This window comes from Pteronotus mesoamericanus, unplaced genomic scaffold (assembly GCF_021234165.1).
Source record: "Pteronotus mesoamericanus isolate MK-2021 breed Mesoamerican mustached bat unplaced genomic scaffold, CSHL_Meso_final contig_192, whole genome shotgun sequence".
Classification (NCBI taxonomy): domain Eukaryota; kingdom Metazoa; phylum Chordata; class Mammalia; order Chiroptera; family Mormoopidae; genus Pteronotus; species Pteronotus mesoamericanus.
This window is the reverse complement of record NW_026555082.1, coordinates 208,933-225,591: the sequence shown is the minus strand read 5'-3', so window position 1 is coordinate 225,591 and position 16,659 is coordinate 208,933. Positions and strand designations below refer to the sequence as shown.

The 16,659-nt window shown below is 50.2% G+C and overlaps 1 protein-coding gene across 6 annotated transcripts in view; it reads right to left on the bottom strand.

Moving 5' to 3' along the window:
* The window catches only part of EML1 (EMAP like 1), a 138,798-nt gene that overhangs the window by 95,010 nt on the left and 27,129 nt on the right, over positions 1 to 16,659 (bottom strand). For 5 of the 6 annotated variants that reach the window (XM_054567709.1, XM_054567713.1, XM_054567710.1 and 2 more), the window contains exon 1: positions 4,217 to 4,354. The exons of the other annotated variant lie outside the window; for it this stretch is intronic. In XM_054567709.1, coding sequence (XP_054423684.1) covers positions 4,217 to 4,337 — 121 coding nt within the window. In that variant the 5' untranslated portion in view covers positions 4,338 to 4,354. Of the gene's footprint in view, positions 1 to 4,216; positions 4,355 to 16,659 lie in introns of those variants that run through there. 6 annotated transcript variants of the gene reach the window in all.

Below are 16,659 nucleotides of genomic sequence, written 5' to 3'. Positions count from 1 at the left end.
ATGGTGATGTTTAGCTAGAATACTTGAGAAAGAGCTACCATGATTGTCTTCAAGCATGTGACAACCTTGTATATGGAAAGGGATTAAACCTACCGTCTATGGCCCCGAGGGGCAGAGCCTGGGCCAGACTTTGGCTGCACGTAGGAACTGACAGTCCGAACCGTCTAAAGGCAGAACAGGCTGCACGGAGAGGCTCCCGGCCCTCACAACAGTGCAAGCACGGGCTGAATACCCTTGGGAGTATCCCCCACCCTAAACAGAGATCTCAAGCCCTGGAGGAATGGGAGGGACGGAGGGGGGGCTGGACCAGTGGAAGGCGGGGGGTCGGCAGCTGGGGACCACGGAGCGCGGCCTCCTCCCACTGCGGCTGGCGCGGCTCCAGGCTCGCCGGCCCTACATTTCGGTTCCTGGGGGAGCTGTATGTGGAAGGAACAGTTCAAAGGCTGAAGAAAGTAAACCATGGGATGAGGTTTCCTATGAGGTCCCTTCAAATGCTGAGATTCTTGTACCCTAGGGCCACTGAGCACAGGGGCGCACTGACACTTTGGTGAGCTGTGACTGGGGACAGTACTGCAAGGGACGCTGGGCTGGAGTGGCTTAAAGAAAGAGACGTTTTCTTCGCCCCCACTCCTCTCCCTCTTTCATCCAGCTCCTTAACTCCCTGTTCTTTCACCCGCAAGGTGCAGGAAGGAAAGAGCTGATACTTAGGTTTGATAAAATCCAGACTGGTTGCTCAAAAATGTGAAACCCAGAGTTGCGATTTGACCTAGCAACTCCACTCCCAGGTTGCCACCCGAGAGGAATGACAACGTCTGTCCACATCAAAACCTGTACTCGAGCGTCCTTAGCAGAATTATTTATGACAGTCAAAAAGTGGGACCCCCCCAAATGTCCCTCAACTGGTGAAGGATAAACAAAACGTCGCCCACCCATGCCCTGGAGCACTATTTGGCCACAAGAAGGGATGGAGTCCTCACACAGTCTTCAACTTGGACGGACCTTGAAACATTATGCTCAGCAAAAGCCAGACACAGAGGCCAATTACTGCATGGTTCCATTTACATTCAACGTCCACAATCTAAATTAGAGACAGAAAGTGGATTCGTGTCTCAGGGTCTAAGGGGACGGAGGAGTGGGGGTAACTCCTCCTGGGTACTGGGGTTTCTGTCTGGGGTGATAAAAATGCTCTAAAATGAGACAGTGCTGATGCTTGCACAGTCCTGTGAATATATGAAAAGCCATTTTTTGTATACTTTCAAGGGGTGAAGTTTTATGGCATGTAAATATCTCAATAAAGCTTTCCTTCAAACAAACAAACAAACAAACAACAAAAGATTCAGACAGTACGGAAGCCTTAGTAGCTGTGAGGCCTTACAAAGTCAGAAACCTCCGTGAGCCTCAGCTTCTTCACACAGGAAAGAGGACGGTGATACCAGCGACCTCAGAGGGAGGCTTGGAAGAAAATGCGGAATAAAGGAGAGCGTTTCCCCAGTCATACATCAGCTGACAGAGGATAGCTTCTGTCCGCTTTTCAGCTATCGTAGTTTTTGTCAGAGCAGCAGAGGAAGTTTGTGATTTTTGGCTTCCTTTACAGAGTTCTAAACACTCTGAAAAAAGCAAAAAGAAAAAGAGTGCATGGATTTTCTCCTTAAGTAAGAGGGCCAGTGTGTAAAAGGTGGCAACGGCTGGTTTTCCAGGAGGCTGGAGACCGCCTGACTGGGTGTGTGGCGTCAATTATAGATTAAGCAGCAGAGGCAGCAAGAGAGAAAGCACAAGGTACAGATAGAAATTTCACTCATTACGACAAAATTTCCTCTTCCTCCCTTCTCGTTTATATACTGTCCCCTGTCTTTAGTATGCCAAGTGTGACGGTCCTCCAAAGAGTAAGTATGGGTTGTGTTTTCTGAAGCTAAAACATAACTATGACTTTTTAGTTCCTGTCACTATCAAAAGCAAGGAGCTGTATTCAACATATGAAAATTCATGAGTTCCTATATTATGCAGTTGTAGTCTCGCCATTGTAATGTAAATCTCTAATTTAAAAAGGAAAAAATGTTTCAATGTAGCTAATAAAATATCCAAATGTTTAATTTAGTTCTTGGTGAAATGGTGTTTCTGTGATCCACTACTTTAATTGAATCACCATAGTAATTAACTGAATTGTGTTCATTTACATTTTCACTTAATGGAAGCCTCTTAAAATGAATAATTTCACATCGCAACATCTGTTGCTTCAGACGCCGTCAGTGAGCATTCATTTCTGCCCCGCAGACTCCTCCTGCTTTAAACTGTATTTGTAAGGTAACCAGAAACTACTAACAGAGCTAAGAACTTTCTGGGAAAAGTAAATCAACAGTCATGATTCACCCAGTTGTGTTTTGAAGTGATCTTATTGTTTGCTTCTAGTTATTTTAAAATGATTTTCTTTACGTTGTTACATACAACATGTAAGAGCTGAATTTTACTTTCTCTTAGACATAGTTACCACTAAAAATATCTCACCAGTATCTCTAAACTAGTAATTAACAAGAAGGAGCAGAAAAATTAAAAAATTCATGAACAGATGTTTAGGTCAACGTTATGATTGAACTGCTATTTAGAAACAATATGACCAGCCCCCCCAACACACACACACACACACACACACACACACACACACCCTGCTCAAATAAAAACATCTTGGCCGATTTCATAACCTAAATCAAACTGTCAACGTATATGAATACCTACATATTAATTTTTTAAAAGCCTCTATGCCTGGAAATCATTTAATATAATTTTTCAGCCACATGCCTTGCACAACGAACACAGAAGGAATTCTATCACAAACATGCAGGAGGTGGTACTACCGTTTAGATAAAAAAACTAATTCAAATATGATTGATTGTAAGTCAATTAAGCAAAATATTCAAAATACAATTGAGGCTGCTCACCCTATTGGGGAGTAAAACCATTGCCACGATTAAACTGTAAAGGACTCCAGTGGCCAGTGGAGTACCATACCCTCTATCTGCCTCCCCACCTGCAGAGGATCGAAAACCATGGGGGTTCTGCTCTGGAGAACTGGTGTTAAATTTGGAGAGAGTCGAAGCTTTCATTCCACTGACGAGAGCATTACTAAGTCAGCGAAGGCCCACATGTGATTAATATGAAAAGTTCAAACTGCCAAAAGTATCAGAATATACCCCCCCCATGAAAAGGCAATACATTTCGCTAGAGTATAGCACTACAGAGAATACGCTGACACACTCACTAACCTTCATCTCATCGCTGCAGCTAATGCCTCTATTTGCAAACAGGTGTTGAAGAGCTAGCAAAGCTCCCCTAAATCACAGTTGAATTGCAGCGTAAATAGCTTGAGTTGTCAAAGCGTCTAGAATTCCAAATTATTCCAACTGCACTACAGGCAAATTCTAAAAAAATACATTTTACCCCTTTACAAACTTCGAGGGCTCTCTGATAAAGCAATACATCCAAGACATAAAACATTGTGTTGTTAATTTTTGTGCATGAATTATCACACATCATGTTCTGAAAAAAAATGCTGTGTGCTCTGGAAATCTTTTTCAACCTTGTTAGTGAAACTGAAATCTTGCAGGCATGGAGGATTTTGTATTTTAAAAAGATGCCATATTGGTAGCTATAATGTTTCTTTCCTGTTAAAAGAATTTTTAAAAAAATTTGTTTCCCCAAAACCTATCACTCTGTAGCAAAATAAGTGGAAACACTTTTAAGGCAGGTCCACGTTGCCTGTCCATTTAGATTGCATTAAACTGGGATGATTTCATCAAAGTGGGACCGAATGGATTCTGAGGGTCCAACCGCAACAAGCACTGCGTGCATCCTCGCAGGCGTGTTTTGTTATTAAGTGGTTTGTTCGCCGAGTTCTTTCTCCAGATCTTTATGTACAGATGCGAGTTTGGAAGCAAACGCAACACGTCCCCGGAGCCGCGCGGCGGCCGGGCCTCGCGCGCTTCCGGGCCGGTGCGCTCGCGCGGGAGGCGCCCGGCCCCGCCAGCCCCGCGCGCACTGGCCGGAGCGGCGCGGGGGCGCGGCGAGCGCGGCCCGGGGCCCGCGGCCCAGCACAATGCGCCCCGGCGGCGGGAACCGCGCGCCCCTCCGCCGCAACTTTGCGCGGCCTCCCCGGCCGCCCCCGGCCTCGCCCCTCGGTCCGGCCCCCGCCGCGGCCCCCGCCCTCCCAGCCGCCGCCGCTCACCGTTGCAGAACTGGAGCAGCGAGGACGTGTCGTACAGGCTACTGTAGCTCGAGAAGCCGTCCTCCATGCTGAGGCCGCCGGGCAGTGCCCGCTCCCCCGGCCCGGCCGCGCCGCCGCTCATCCCCACACTGAGCCGCCCGCCGCGGCCGGCGCTGGCGCTAGGGCCGGCCCTGCTGTGGCGGCCGCTGCCGTTACCAGGGCAACCCCGGGCCCGCCGCCGCCGCCGCCGCCGCCGCCGCCGCGCGAGCCAACGCCGGCTCAGCCCGCCAGGGGGCGCCCGCGGCGCAGACGTGGCCGGGCGGGGCCGCGGCGGGCGGGGTCGGGGGCGGAGTCGGGGCGGGGGTCGGGCCTGCCCTGTCCCCTCAGAGGAAGGAGGGCGTGCGGCCCGTCGGGCGAGGATGCTGCGGCATTGCCGCGGCCAGGCCTGCTTCCTCCGAGAGGGCGAGGCGTGGGGGACGCGGGGACAAAGGCGCGCCAGGAGGGCGGTGGCGACGCGGGAGAGGGCAGGGAACCCTACAGCGGTCATCACACTTCCTCCTGGCCCGGGCAACCCCTGCTGAGGGCGCCAAAGCCCGCGCTCCCCGGGGGCGCTGTCCCGGGGCCTGCCGGCTGCTCCAGGACCAATGTGTGAACCCAGTTCAGCTGCCTTTCCACCCCAGAGCAGCTCTGCTTTTGGCCGCGTCCTGCGAGGTGGGCCTCGCTGTCCCCACAGTGTCCCCGCGCAGGAGCGCCCGCCTCTAGGGAGAAGGAGCGCAGGGCTCCGGACTCCGCTTGAACCTTCGCTTACGAGCAGAAAAAGATGCGGCTTCCCACTTCAAAAAGCGGGAAGCCTGGGCATTTACAGGAGTTACAACACCTGCTCGGTTCTCTCCCCCTCTGATCAGCCCCCAGGGTGCAGACTTGTTACATTACACTCTGGCTCACTTGTTACAGGACCCAAGGAAATCAGGATTCATTCGATCTCAGAGTTAGGACACAGTACCGCAGCAGCGGAAACACGCGAATCCGCGGGTTGGTAACTTTTCCAGTCCACACGCACGCAGGCTCGGCGGACCGTGCAAGCTCACGTCCCGGAGCCAGAAGTGAAGGTGCTGCTGGTGAGGGGGAGAGAGCCGGCCGACTGGAGGACCTGGCTGCACAGCAAGATCTGAGTGGTTTCCAGTCATAGCTACTAACTCCTGTGGGTTGAACTCATGAAAGCGAAATGAAGACCTAGTGAAAAGTTACTCTTAGGAAAATCTGTGGACCTCGCTGGGGTTCAGAGACTGAGCGAGGCTCTGTTTCCTTCCACCAGCAGAAGGCAGGGGCAGGCCGGGGGCTCTGTTACCAGGGGCGGCATGTTTGGCTTCTGTTTGGCCATGCCTGGCATCAGACCTTGAAGGCAGAGGGGGCGATGGGAGCTCTTATCCCCGTCCTGGCCAGGGAGACCGTGCACAGGAGACAAGAGGGATTATTAATGATAAAAGTGCAGTGGGAGGCTGATGGACTGCAGGGGCTGTTGGTCTGACTAACACCTGGTGTTTGAAGGGCAGTGGGAAGGGCCGTGTTAGTGACCGCGGAGGAAAGGAGCAGGGCCTGCTGACAGGAGAATGGGCTGATCTGATGTGACTGGACAGCTTGGACTGCAGACGCTGGGAAAGGAGAGAGGGCAGAGCGCGTGGGGGCAGGAGGAGTCCCGGCAGGCGATTGGGGGGCGGGGGGATGGAGGCAGGAGGCGTGCGCGCAGGTACGTGGCTGTTCAGCACACTGCCAGGGGGATGGGTCTCGAGTGTGGCCGGGCTGGGGGGGCAGAGCCTGGGGCCGGAGCAGCCCAGAGTGTCTGCCTCGCTCTGGAAATGGGCACTGGGGTACGGAGGGATGACCAGAGGACCACACAGCTGGGCAGCCAGGAAGGCCGAGAGGGGACAGCAGTCCTCCCATTAGAAATGCCCCGTGGCTACTGGAGATGCATGGCTGCTCTCTCCAGTGAAAGAGCGGGGATTTGGGAGCTGTGGGCAAAGAGATGACAAAGGAATTGCCTGAGGAGGGAATTGAAGGCCAGACAGGAGCGGGGCAGAGCCTTGGAAAGGGAGGAGAGAAGGCAATTCTAAGGGCAGGGTGGGAGGGGGATGAAGGTGAGCCGAGAGTATTATCTCTTTACGCTGAGAGTGCAGAAGCTGCGAGGAGGCGGGCCTTGTCCCAGACCCACCCAGAAGGACAAGGCTGGGACGAGGCCCTCTCGCACGGTGGCAGAGGGCTTGCAGGTGACCTGGAGCATCGTGGGGAGCCCGCGGGAAGGACGCAGGGCAGCTGGGCAGGAAAAAGAGAGCTAATGTACGTGCGTCCAAAAACTTGTACAGCCCTGGCGAATGTGGCTCAGTGGGTTGAGCGCTGGCCTGTGAGCCCAAAGGTTGCAGGTTTGATTCCTGGTCAGGATCGATGTTTCTGTCTCCCTTTTCTCCCTCCTTTCCCCTCTCTCTAAAAAATAAATAAATAAAATCTTTTTTTTTTTTTTTTAAAGGAACTCTGATAGGGAAAGGAAACGGAGCCAAACGTAGAGAGTAGGTGCCAGAAGGTCACATAAAGTTTCCCCCCAAAGCACTGATGGACCCTCTGCATCTCTAAGGCAAGAGACAGGTGCTATAGAGAAGGGCCTTTGGAAAGGCAAAACCTAACATGGGTGCTAAACTGACCTTCACCCTTCTCTGCTTTCTCATTCCCCATCTTTCCCCCCTTGCAGTCTAATCTTTACTCTCTCTCTACTCCGCTTTGCAGTTTTATGCATTAGGATACATTGGATAATTGATATAAAATGCTGAAGTATGGCATCTTGAACTTGGGAAGGAAATGATAACTGAATAAATGATTAAAAGATGGTTCTCTTGCGCTGGCTGCTGTGGCTCAGTTGGTTGGAGCACCATCCCATACACTAAAAAGTTGGGGGTTCAACTCCTTGTCAGGGCACATACCTAGGTTGTGGGTTGGGCAAGTGCGGGAGGCAACGAATTGGTGTTTCTCTGTCACATCAATGTTTCTCTCTCTCTTTCTCTCCCTTCCTCGCTCTCTCAAATCAATCAACGTATTTTTTAAAAGGTGGTTCTCTTTAAGAATGTTAGTATAATTGATTTATAGTGTGAAAAGTATGATATTTGCTGACCCAAACTAAAAAAGTTTAGGGAATAAAGAAAATGCAGAAGAGGGGCAGGAGAAAAGTTGAGCTGGGGATTTTCTTAGAAGGTTTTATTTCACTAGAGCAAAGTTACAAATAACAATTAAGAACTCGGTCCGCTTGCTCTGAAATAATAAAGATCGCTATTACACTCTTAACCTAGAGCATTAAACAACTATGTTTTTCCTGCAATAGCAAAAGCATACTGTAAAGAAAGCAAAATTTAGTATAATTACAAGGATATGCATGTTTAGTCCCAGCACTTAATCATTTACACAGCATTAAAAAAAAGATCTATGGGGAAAGTTCGAGAAAAATCTCTGAAAACTTAATTAATAATGTGAGATTTTGCGCCCAAACATTTTAACAGACTGTTATTTCACGCCACTTTGAGATAATTTATGGCCCGAGTCCAAAGAACGTTGTCATTGTAATAAGCGAGGCGCGCTCTCCGGGACAACGTGACCATAGCGTTCATGCGTTAATAGCACATTTGCGCAGCCTGTGGAGGAGAGAAAGGAGAACGGGGGTCTCGTGGCCTTTTCTCATCGAGAAGTAACAAAATTACCCAGAAACACGATCATCTATTGTTTACTTCAAGATTCCTCCAAAAATAGCTGCACAGGACCAGGCAGCATGCTTGGGGCTGGAAACACTGCATTTCAAAAGTCACATCAACACTTGGAAAAATGGAAAAGAAAATTCCACTCTGGGACTGCCCCCAAAGGAATTGAGAGCAGGGCCTCGAAGATATCTTTGTTCAGCACTGCTCACAGTGGCCAAAATGGGAGAACCACCCCCGTGTCTGTGGGTGGAGGGATGGGCGAGCAAAAATGCGCCCCTCCGTGCGGCAGCGCACTCCTCAGTCTGCAGAAGGAGGGAAACGGGCTCACTCCACAGCGTGGGTGGCCTCGGGGACATGGTGCTGGACGACATGGCCAGTTGCAAAATGACAAACAGTGTCTGATTCCACCCCTCTGTGGCCCCTACAGCACTCAAATCCACAGAGACGCAAAGTAGAATCGGGTCCGCCAGGGGCTGGGGGAGGGGCAGTTACTGGGGACAGAGTTTCCATCTGGGAGGTTGAAAAAGTTCCGGAGATGACGGGAGAGGTGGCGGCACAACAGTGTAAATGTACTGGAAGCCACTACGGCGCACACTTAGAAACGGGTAAAATGGCAACATTTTACGCTGTCTGCATTTACAAGAGAAGAAACGTAATAGGAAATAGCCAAGTGCACGGAGCATAGTAAGAACAAGCGTTTGCCTTGAAGCACTGCTCTCTGCAGCTGGGCTGAGCGGCACTCCCCGCTGTGGGTCACAACGGCTAGGAAACGTTCAGCCACGCGATAGTCTCACAAATAAACGTAGACGTACAAATTCTCTCAAATAAGTGTAGCCTTACAAATTGCGGTGAGCGCTACAAAACAAAAGAGTGGGATTCAGAGGATTTGGGAGCATCTAAATTCAGGGCTGAGCGGGGAAAGAAGGGACAGAGTGTCAGGGTAACCGGGACAAAGAGCACAGAAGCCCCCGGCAAAGCCGGCTTATCTGCAGGCCCCAGAGATGAAGGGCACCAGACGGAGTGTGGGAGCTCTGACTTTATTCCAGGAGCAAAGGGGCGTGGCCCTTCCAGGACTGTTAAGGGTTAAACTGTGTGCTCCCCACCACGCACGCGCACACACATACACACACTCATGTTGAAGCACTCATGCCTGGTACTTCAGAGTGTGCTTTGGAGATGGGTTTTACACAGGTGACCAAGTTAAAATGAGGTCGTCACGGCGGGCCCTAATCCAGTCTGGCTGGTGCCCATGCAAGAAGAGAATTTAGGATACAGACATAGGCAGAGAGGACCCCGTGAGGACACAAGGAGAAGACAGCCATTTGCGAGCCACCAAGAGAGGCTGCACTGGGTCTTCCTAGCCAGCCTGCAGGAGGAGCTGTCCTTGCTGACACCGGTGGGGGGGCTGGCTTGCAGCCTCTGGACCTGTGGGACGGTGCTTTCCTGCTGCTGGAGGCTCCCAGTTTGTGGGACTTTGTCCCAGCGGCCCTGGCAAACCGATAGGGTCGTAATGTCACAGATACAGGACACCATTCCACACTGATACGAAAAGGTAACGTACACTTTCTTTTGAGAAGACTGTCACTCTATGACATGAGACGTAGTCCCAGATCCTTAGGTTCCACAGAGGGCATCGCCTCCTGGGGCCTCCAACCCGCCAGCCCGTCCAGCCATCCTTTCCTGCAGCATCGCTGGTGAATAAATGGTCCCTCGGGCCAGGGCAAAGTGAAGAGCTTGAATTGTTAAAAGCGTTGTTGGTTATCTTTATCCCAAACCGCCCTTCCCAAAGCGTCCTTCCTGGAGCCCCGTCTGTCTGGTAGATCGAAGTGTCCCCTACCCTGGCGCGGGCTTTTGCCTGTTCTGAAATGCTGCGGTACCAGCCTGTGACCTGGTTTCCACAGCACCGTGTGGTCACTCCAGGGTCAGCTTGCCCAAAGAAGGCTTAACGAGGCCATTTCACCCTCTGTCGCCCGCGCTACTAAGTGCAAACATCTTGGCTCAGGCCTCAAGGCTGCGTTCCTGCCGCACACACGGTCTTTGGCATCTGTCGCGCTCCTGCCACGCCACGCTATCAGCAGCTCCTCCTCACGACGCTCAGGCATGCCCTACGCTTGAACGCTCTGGACCTGCGCCCGGGCCCCAGGCCCCGGGTGCCCGCCTTCCCTGGCCGCCAGCGTGGAAGCTGCCGTCGTCCACATGGACTTGGCGGCCTCTGCAGCCAGGAGCCATGCCGGCTGCTGTGCTCCCACACTTGCTGGTGCTTCACTGGATCCCTGATGTCAACCCCGTACCCAACCACCCTGCCTTGTCAGAACCGGGGTGTGTGTGTGTGTGTGTGTGTGTGTGTGTGTGTGTGTCTCCCAGGAGATTAGATGCCTCTAGCTCATCACACTTCACACAACGTTGAAAGTAGTTGGTGCTGAGGAAATGATGAGTGAATGAACGAATGAATGGACGCAGAAACCTCGATAAAAATCAGTGGCTCGTTACATGCCAGAGGCTGTCAGACGCCTGGAGAGCACCCATCCTCTGCAGGTCAAGTGCTGCATGTCCTCCCTCTGCGTCCGGGCATGGTCTCTAGACCCCTCGTCTGCAGAGATGCCCACCCCACTAAAAAGAAATGGGGCTCTTTCCTATGGAACCGTGGTACTCAGAACGGAATACAATAACCTCAGAGGACCGACCTGGGTGGCATTTCCCTTCTGGTGCAACCGAAGTTTGTATTGATTTTTCTCTTTTTGTCGAGCAGCCAGTATACTCACTGTTGGTTCCTCTTGAGCTTCCCACCAACCGTAAACCAATCAGTCTTTGCAAATGAACTGCGGTTGGGTCTTCTCCATCCTGTACTGAACGAATTGATTTTTTTTTTTTAAATCTAAAGACAGGATTTATCTTTACCCCCGTTAAATGTCATTTTGTTGGTTTCCATCCATCCTGTTAGCCAATCAAAATCTCTGTAACTCTCGAATCTGGCATCTATCACATCAGCCCTTGACAGCAGTCAATGTGCCGCAACAAGCGCTTGAACATCGTCTTGGTCTCGTAATTGACAAACACGTCAGCCCCGCGGAGCAGGGGGAGCTCTGCGCCTGCCCTCAGACGCCTCGCCCGCCGCACCGCCGTGGATTCATTTGTCAATACTCTGAATATGGGTGTCCAACTAAACAGGAAATCGCCCCCATTGTTCATCGGCCCAGCCCGTTTTTCCCTGCATCACCAGCGGGGTTTTGGGAGGAGCTTCACTGGGGCTTCGTAAAGGCGGCGAAAGGAGGGAATAACGTCGCTTTGGCTCTTGGTAGCCAGCTTTCATTCCAAGTCATACATACACACCCGCTCTTCAAAGATCTGTTCACATTTTTGCTCAGAACCAATATTAACATCAAACTTATCATCTATATTTTCCAGAACCCAACTTTTTCTGCCTTTTGGAAAATTATGACATTTCCCCCCTCCCAGTTTTCTACGACTCCCATCTGGCCAAACCCGAGATGGCTCGCCGAGGCCTTGAAAGCAGAGCGGGGTAACTAAGCAGCCCCACCCCTCTCTCACTGTGTAGGGCTCTGGGCAATTTCAACTCTTCCCAGTTTGAAAATTAGTCTCCTTATTTGAGAAAAAGAAACCTGCAAAGTCCAAATGTGCCAACAGGCATTCGGACTCCCTCCCGGCCCCGTTCCTCGGTCCCCCCGCCCTGCCCATCCACGCTGCTTCCCATCCCTCCATGACAGTCTGCCCCTGGGGTTTTGCTTGTATGAGTCCCTGGAAGAAATGCCCTACGCCTCAGTCTGGGAGCTCAGCTCAGACGCTGCCCCCTCTCCGCCCTGCCGGTGTCCCTGCCCCCTCGGACTGCTAATGGCAGCCAGCACCGTTCACCTGTGCGAACCAGCCTGACCGGTGAAGCTGGACCGTCCACGGGCACCCTGGGGGCCTTGCGGCCAGGCCTCTGTCCCTCACCCAGTTCACTCAGCCTCCCTCTGCAGCCACGTGGGGTCTTCCCAGGGCTGCCCCTGGCCTCACCCCACACTGGGAGCCTCGTCCTCGGCTGCGGGAGCCCAGCTACAGCTCGTCTCACAAAGGTGACACATTCATGGCCGCATGCACCCAGGTCCCTGCCTGTGCACCACCTGTCCCCGGAGGGTTGGGGTGGGTGGGAAGCTCTGGATGGGAAATACTATGTGGCGAACACCCTGGCCGGGGCTCGCCAGCTGCATTTCCCCAGCCCTGAACGGCCGACCCTGTGGATTCCTGAACTTCGGAGCCCCCCACGGGTAAGCTGGGGATAGTCCAAATGGATATAAACACTGTCATCTCAGAAACACGTGGCTTTTCCCCCAGTAGGTTATTCACTCATAAGTGTCCTTAATGATTTGCATCTATCGAAAGAACTGCCATGCATCAAAGTGTCTGAAGTGAAAAATTAAAAGCAACATTCATTTGGTTTTCTCTTTTAAAAATGGACACCCCCCGCCAAAAAAAAAAAAAAAAAAAAAAAAACCTAAAAAATAAAAATGTTCCATTTAGGAAGCTCGACGTTTTCATTGTCTCCCACTCACACCAAGTGCAGCCGCTCCAGTAGAATGCAAACCATCTGTCCCAGGCTCTCCACCGACCAAGGCCACTTTCAGGAATTTTTGTTCATTTGCTCCATCATGTTGCCTGTGAGGTGTGTGGCCGACCGTGGCTCACCACTGACTAACCGCAGAGCAAATACACTAACATTGCTCAGCCCCATGCTGGGGCGGCCCGGGGCGTGCTAGCTGCCTGGACGACGTTAGCCAACCTCCCTTGGACGCGGAAGTGTCCTGGATTGGATGACACATCCTACGGTCACCCCAACTAATAGGGAAAGACCTAGGATCTATCCATATTGAACACTGAACAAAGTTATTGAGATTCATACAGGTATATTTAAAACGCCATCCTAAGCTGCTTCACAGCACCAAAGTTGTAAGAAATAGAGAGAAGGCGCTGGGAATCTGAGTATTTATCAGGAAAGTTAAGTAAAAGGCCCGCTCCTGAGGTCTGCCTGGTCCCTTCCCCCCACCCCGACCATGGGCTGCCCATCTCAGGGGGGCCAAGTACACAACACTTGTTTGGAATGAACGAGACGCCGGGGAGCCCCCGCTCAGTCTCTCGCCTGCGGAGCCCGGGCCCCGCTCTCCGCTGTTTAAGGCAAAGAATCAGGGTCTTCTGGTCCGAGGCCCCTGGAGAGGCACTGCCTCACCCCACCGCCCGCATAGGCCTCTTCACTCTGTTCTTCGCCACAGACAGTGGCTGGGTGCTGGCCATTGCCACACTCACCGAAACACACTAAGTGTCCAGCCTGTGCTGGGCACAGGGGACACAGCGGGAAGAAGGCACCAGCCTGCGGGCCTCACTGTCCAGGAGCGGGGCAAACGCACAAGAACACTGAACCGAAACCCACAGGAGGGACCAGGCACACAGGAGCTCGCTGGGGACGCGTGGCAGCTGCCGTCCAAGCATCTGCTCCAGCCCCGTGTCTGTCCCCTTCTCTGCCGTGCGGGGATGCAGCGGAAAGGTGGCTGTTTGCACACCAGGAAGAGAGCCCTCACCAGGAACTCCCGTGCTGCCTCCTGACCTCGGACTTCCCGCCTCCAGAGCTGCGAGAAATAAAAGTTCCGATGCCGAAGCCCCCATCTGCGGCATTCTGTTACGGCGTCCTGAGGTCACTAATAGAGAAGCAGGTAGACAACCCCCACCCTCCACGCAATCTCTTTTCTCTCCCGGCAGAAGATTGGAGGGTTATTCTCTGAAACGGGTGAACTAACGGGTTCTCCACACACACGGATACCGGGGGACCGCCCTGAGCCGAAGACAACGGACAGCCTAACGCTGAGTGGGGACGCTTCACCCAGCCCCTTCCCACCCGCAGCTCCCAGAGTCCTCATTGCCAGTGTCTGCTCTGCAGACCAGACTGCGAGCCCCTTCTTCAGGGACCGTGACAAACTCTTGGGGAAAGATCTAGAGGAACGGAAGGTCAGGGGTCACAGGGGTGTCCTCAGGATGGCAGGTCTCATCTGGGGACTCGGTGCTTGCAGGCAGTCACTGAATGCTCCTCTGTAAAATGTGAATGAAAAGCCAAGTGTTTCTAAACATTTGGGGAAATATAAATGGTAAAAAGGGGGAATATGAGGAAACAGAGAACAGAAAGAAATAAAACTATAGTTGATATCTTCAAAGGCTGAAATTATTGCAGCCACAAAACCAGGACAAGATGCTAAAATTAGATGATAAAAAAGAGTTTTTGGAAATTGAAGATATAACAGCAGAAATAAAATCTCCACAAAAAGACTCTAAAATAGAGTTAAGGAAATCCCTCAGAACAATTGAACAAAAAGACAAAATAATATAGAATATAGGAGAAACATTCAATAACCATATTGGGAAGTCCAGTGTCTGAATAATTAACATGAGTTCCAGAAAGCAAGAAGGAATTGAACAGAGGGAGGCAAACCATCACATAAATAATCCAAGAAAAATTCCCAGAACAAAGGGATGTGAACTTCTAGATTGAAAGGGCCTTCTAAGTGTTAGCACAATGCAGAAAAGAAGAAAAACAAAAAAATTTATATCCCTGTGACATTTTAGAACACTGGAGATAAGGAAAACCTTTTAAAAACTTCCAAAGAGAAACAACAGGTCTAAGACAAAGGATAAGAATTAGAATGGCACTGGTTTCTAAAGAACAATGAAAGGAGCTAGCAGACAATAAGGAATGCAAAAAGTAAACTTTTGAGGGAAACCTATTTTCAACCAATAATTGCAGGCCCGGACAAACTAGTAGTTCACGTGCATGAGTAGACGACAGGTATTTGCAGTCATGCAGGGTCTCAAAAACTTAGCTCCTGTGTGCCTCCTTTCTCAGAAAACTGCTGCAGGATGTGTTCCACCAAAATGAGGGAACTGCCAAGACAGAAAAGGACACGGGATCCAGGAAGTGAGGAATCAGACACAGGAGGGGGTGAAAGGAATCAGCCCCCAGGAAAACGGGGGGAGAGATTCCCAAGACACCAACTGTGCAATAAGCAGCAACAATTGTGCAAGCTGGCAGCCACTTTGCAGCCTGCATGTCGCTGGAGACATGCCACCTAGAAGCTGAAACTAGAAACTATTCTAAGGAGATTTACACATTAGCCAGAGTATTTGGGGATGACTTAGTGATAGATACATAGAAAACAGAGGCCAGTTACTTGCTTCAGGAAAAAACCAAATTGTGGAAGAAAGGAAATTCAATTATATATTACATGGCTTAACCATGAATAGTGTTTTATAGTCATAAACAATATAAACATAATGATCAAACAAAAAATTATGACCTAGCAGTATTGAAAAGATGGGAGAAGTGTGTGTATATGTGGGTATGCAGGGAGTGATGTGAAAGACAAGGAAGCCTTCAACTTCCATGGTGGGTCATGAACAGAAAACAAATTCCAGAACCTGGGACATTAGGAAGTATCAGCCTCCCTGTGTTATTTCAAGAAAGATAAAGGAAAACCAGAAGGAATGGATAAAGTATCTGGAAGTGGTGATTGCTCCTGGGAAGTGGGAATGTGGGGCTGGTGCAGGAAATGAGGGAAGGTAACTCATTTTGTTGGTATTAAGCCTTGTAGAACTACTTAACTTTTTAAAACAGTACTTTTAAATCAAATTTAAAATCACATGTACATTCTAATCTAACTTCTTGAGCTTCAATTTGTTTATTTCTTCTTTAGTTGGTTCACTTGTTCATTGGTTCCCTCATTCATTCATGCATTCAGTCATTCATTCATTCGTGCACGCATGCAGGTGTTCATTCACGCACTCACTCATTGGTTCATCCTATAGACACGTGCTGCGAACCCTCCTCTGAAGGTCACGTCTTGTGCCAGGTGAAGACAGAGCCTCAGTTCCTGCCCCTAAGTGTGCTTTCCTGTCAATACGATTTTTAAAAAACCTTCAAGGAGTTTAAAGATTTATGCGCCTTTTTACTTTGTTTTGCTGAGGAGATGGATTTCCTGAAGAACTCAAAGTTCCACATGTGTTAGTCAACTGAAGTCTCAGGATGTGTGTCTGAAGCTTGTGATTTAAAGAGGTCTTATGATAAATCTCTCAGGAAAGAAATGCCCCCATAATATGTCAATGTGTACTCATATTCTCATAAATTGGCCACTTCGGTGAGAAGTCAATGTGGTAGTAGGGAAGGCACAAATTAACGGGGGACACGCCACCGTTTAGGAAGAGAGAGTTCATTTATGACCAATATTACTAACGACAACAAATCAGGATTCATTTATACACCATATACTGAAATGCGGTCCTCAATTACATTATTATATTCATTCTTAATAATGTCATTTAATGATTAAAAACTAACCATACCCAATAAATGGGATAGCAAAACGTTCACGACACATCATGGGGATTCTACACTAAAGAATTCCACAGGATTTTACATTTGCAACAGACACAATTGTCTCCTTTCAGCTCCATCTATAGAGGCACCGAGGAGAACCTCTGGTCTGTTCCTGCTAGGAATCGCTGTGTCACCTGCTAGGATTTTATTTTTGCCTGTAGGACAGTTTACGGCACCGCAGGAGAGCAGCAGGAATATGTTCTTAAAGGAGAACCAGAGTTTGAAGAAGCCCTGTGTTTTATGTATACGCATAAACTGGATCATGAAAACTTGCTCTGAAATGCTCTTTCTCCCCAATGTTACCTTTGGTGCCACGACTA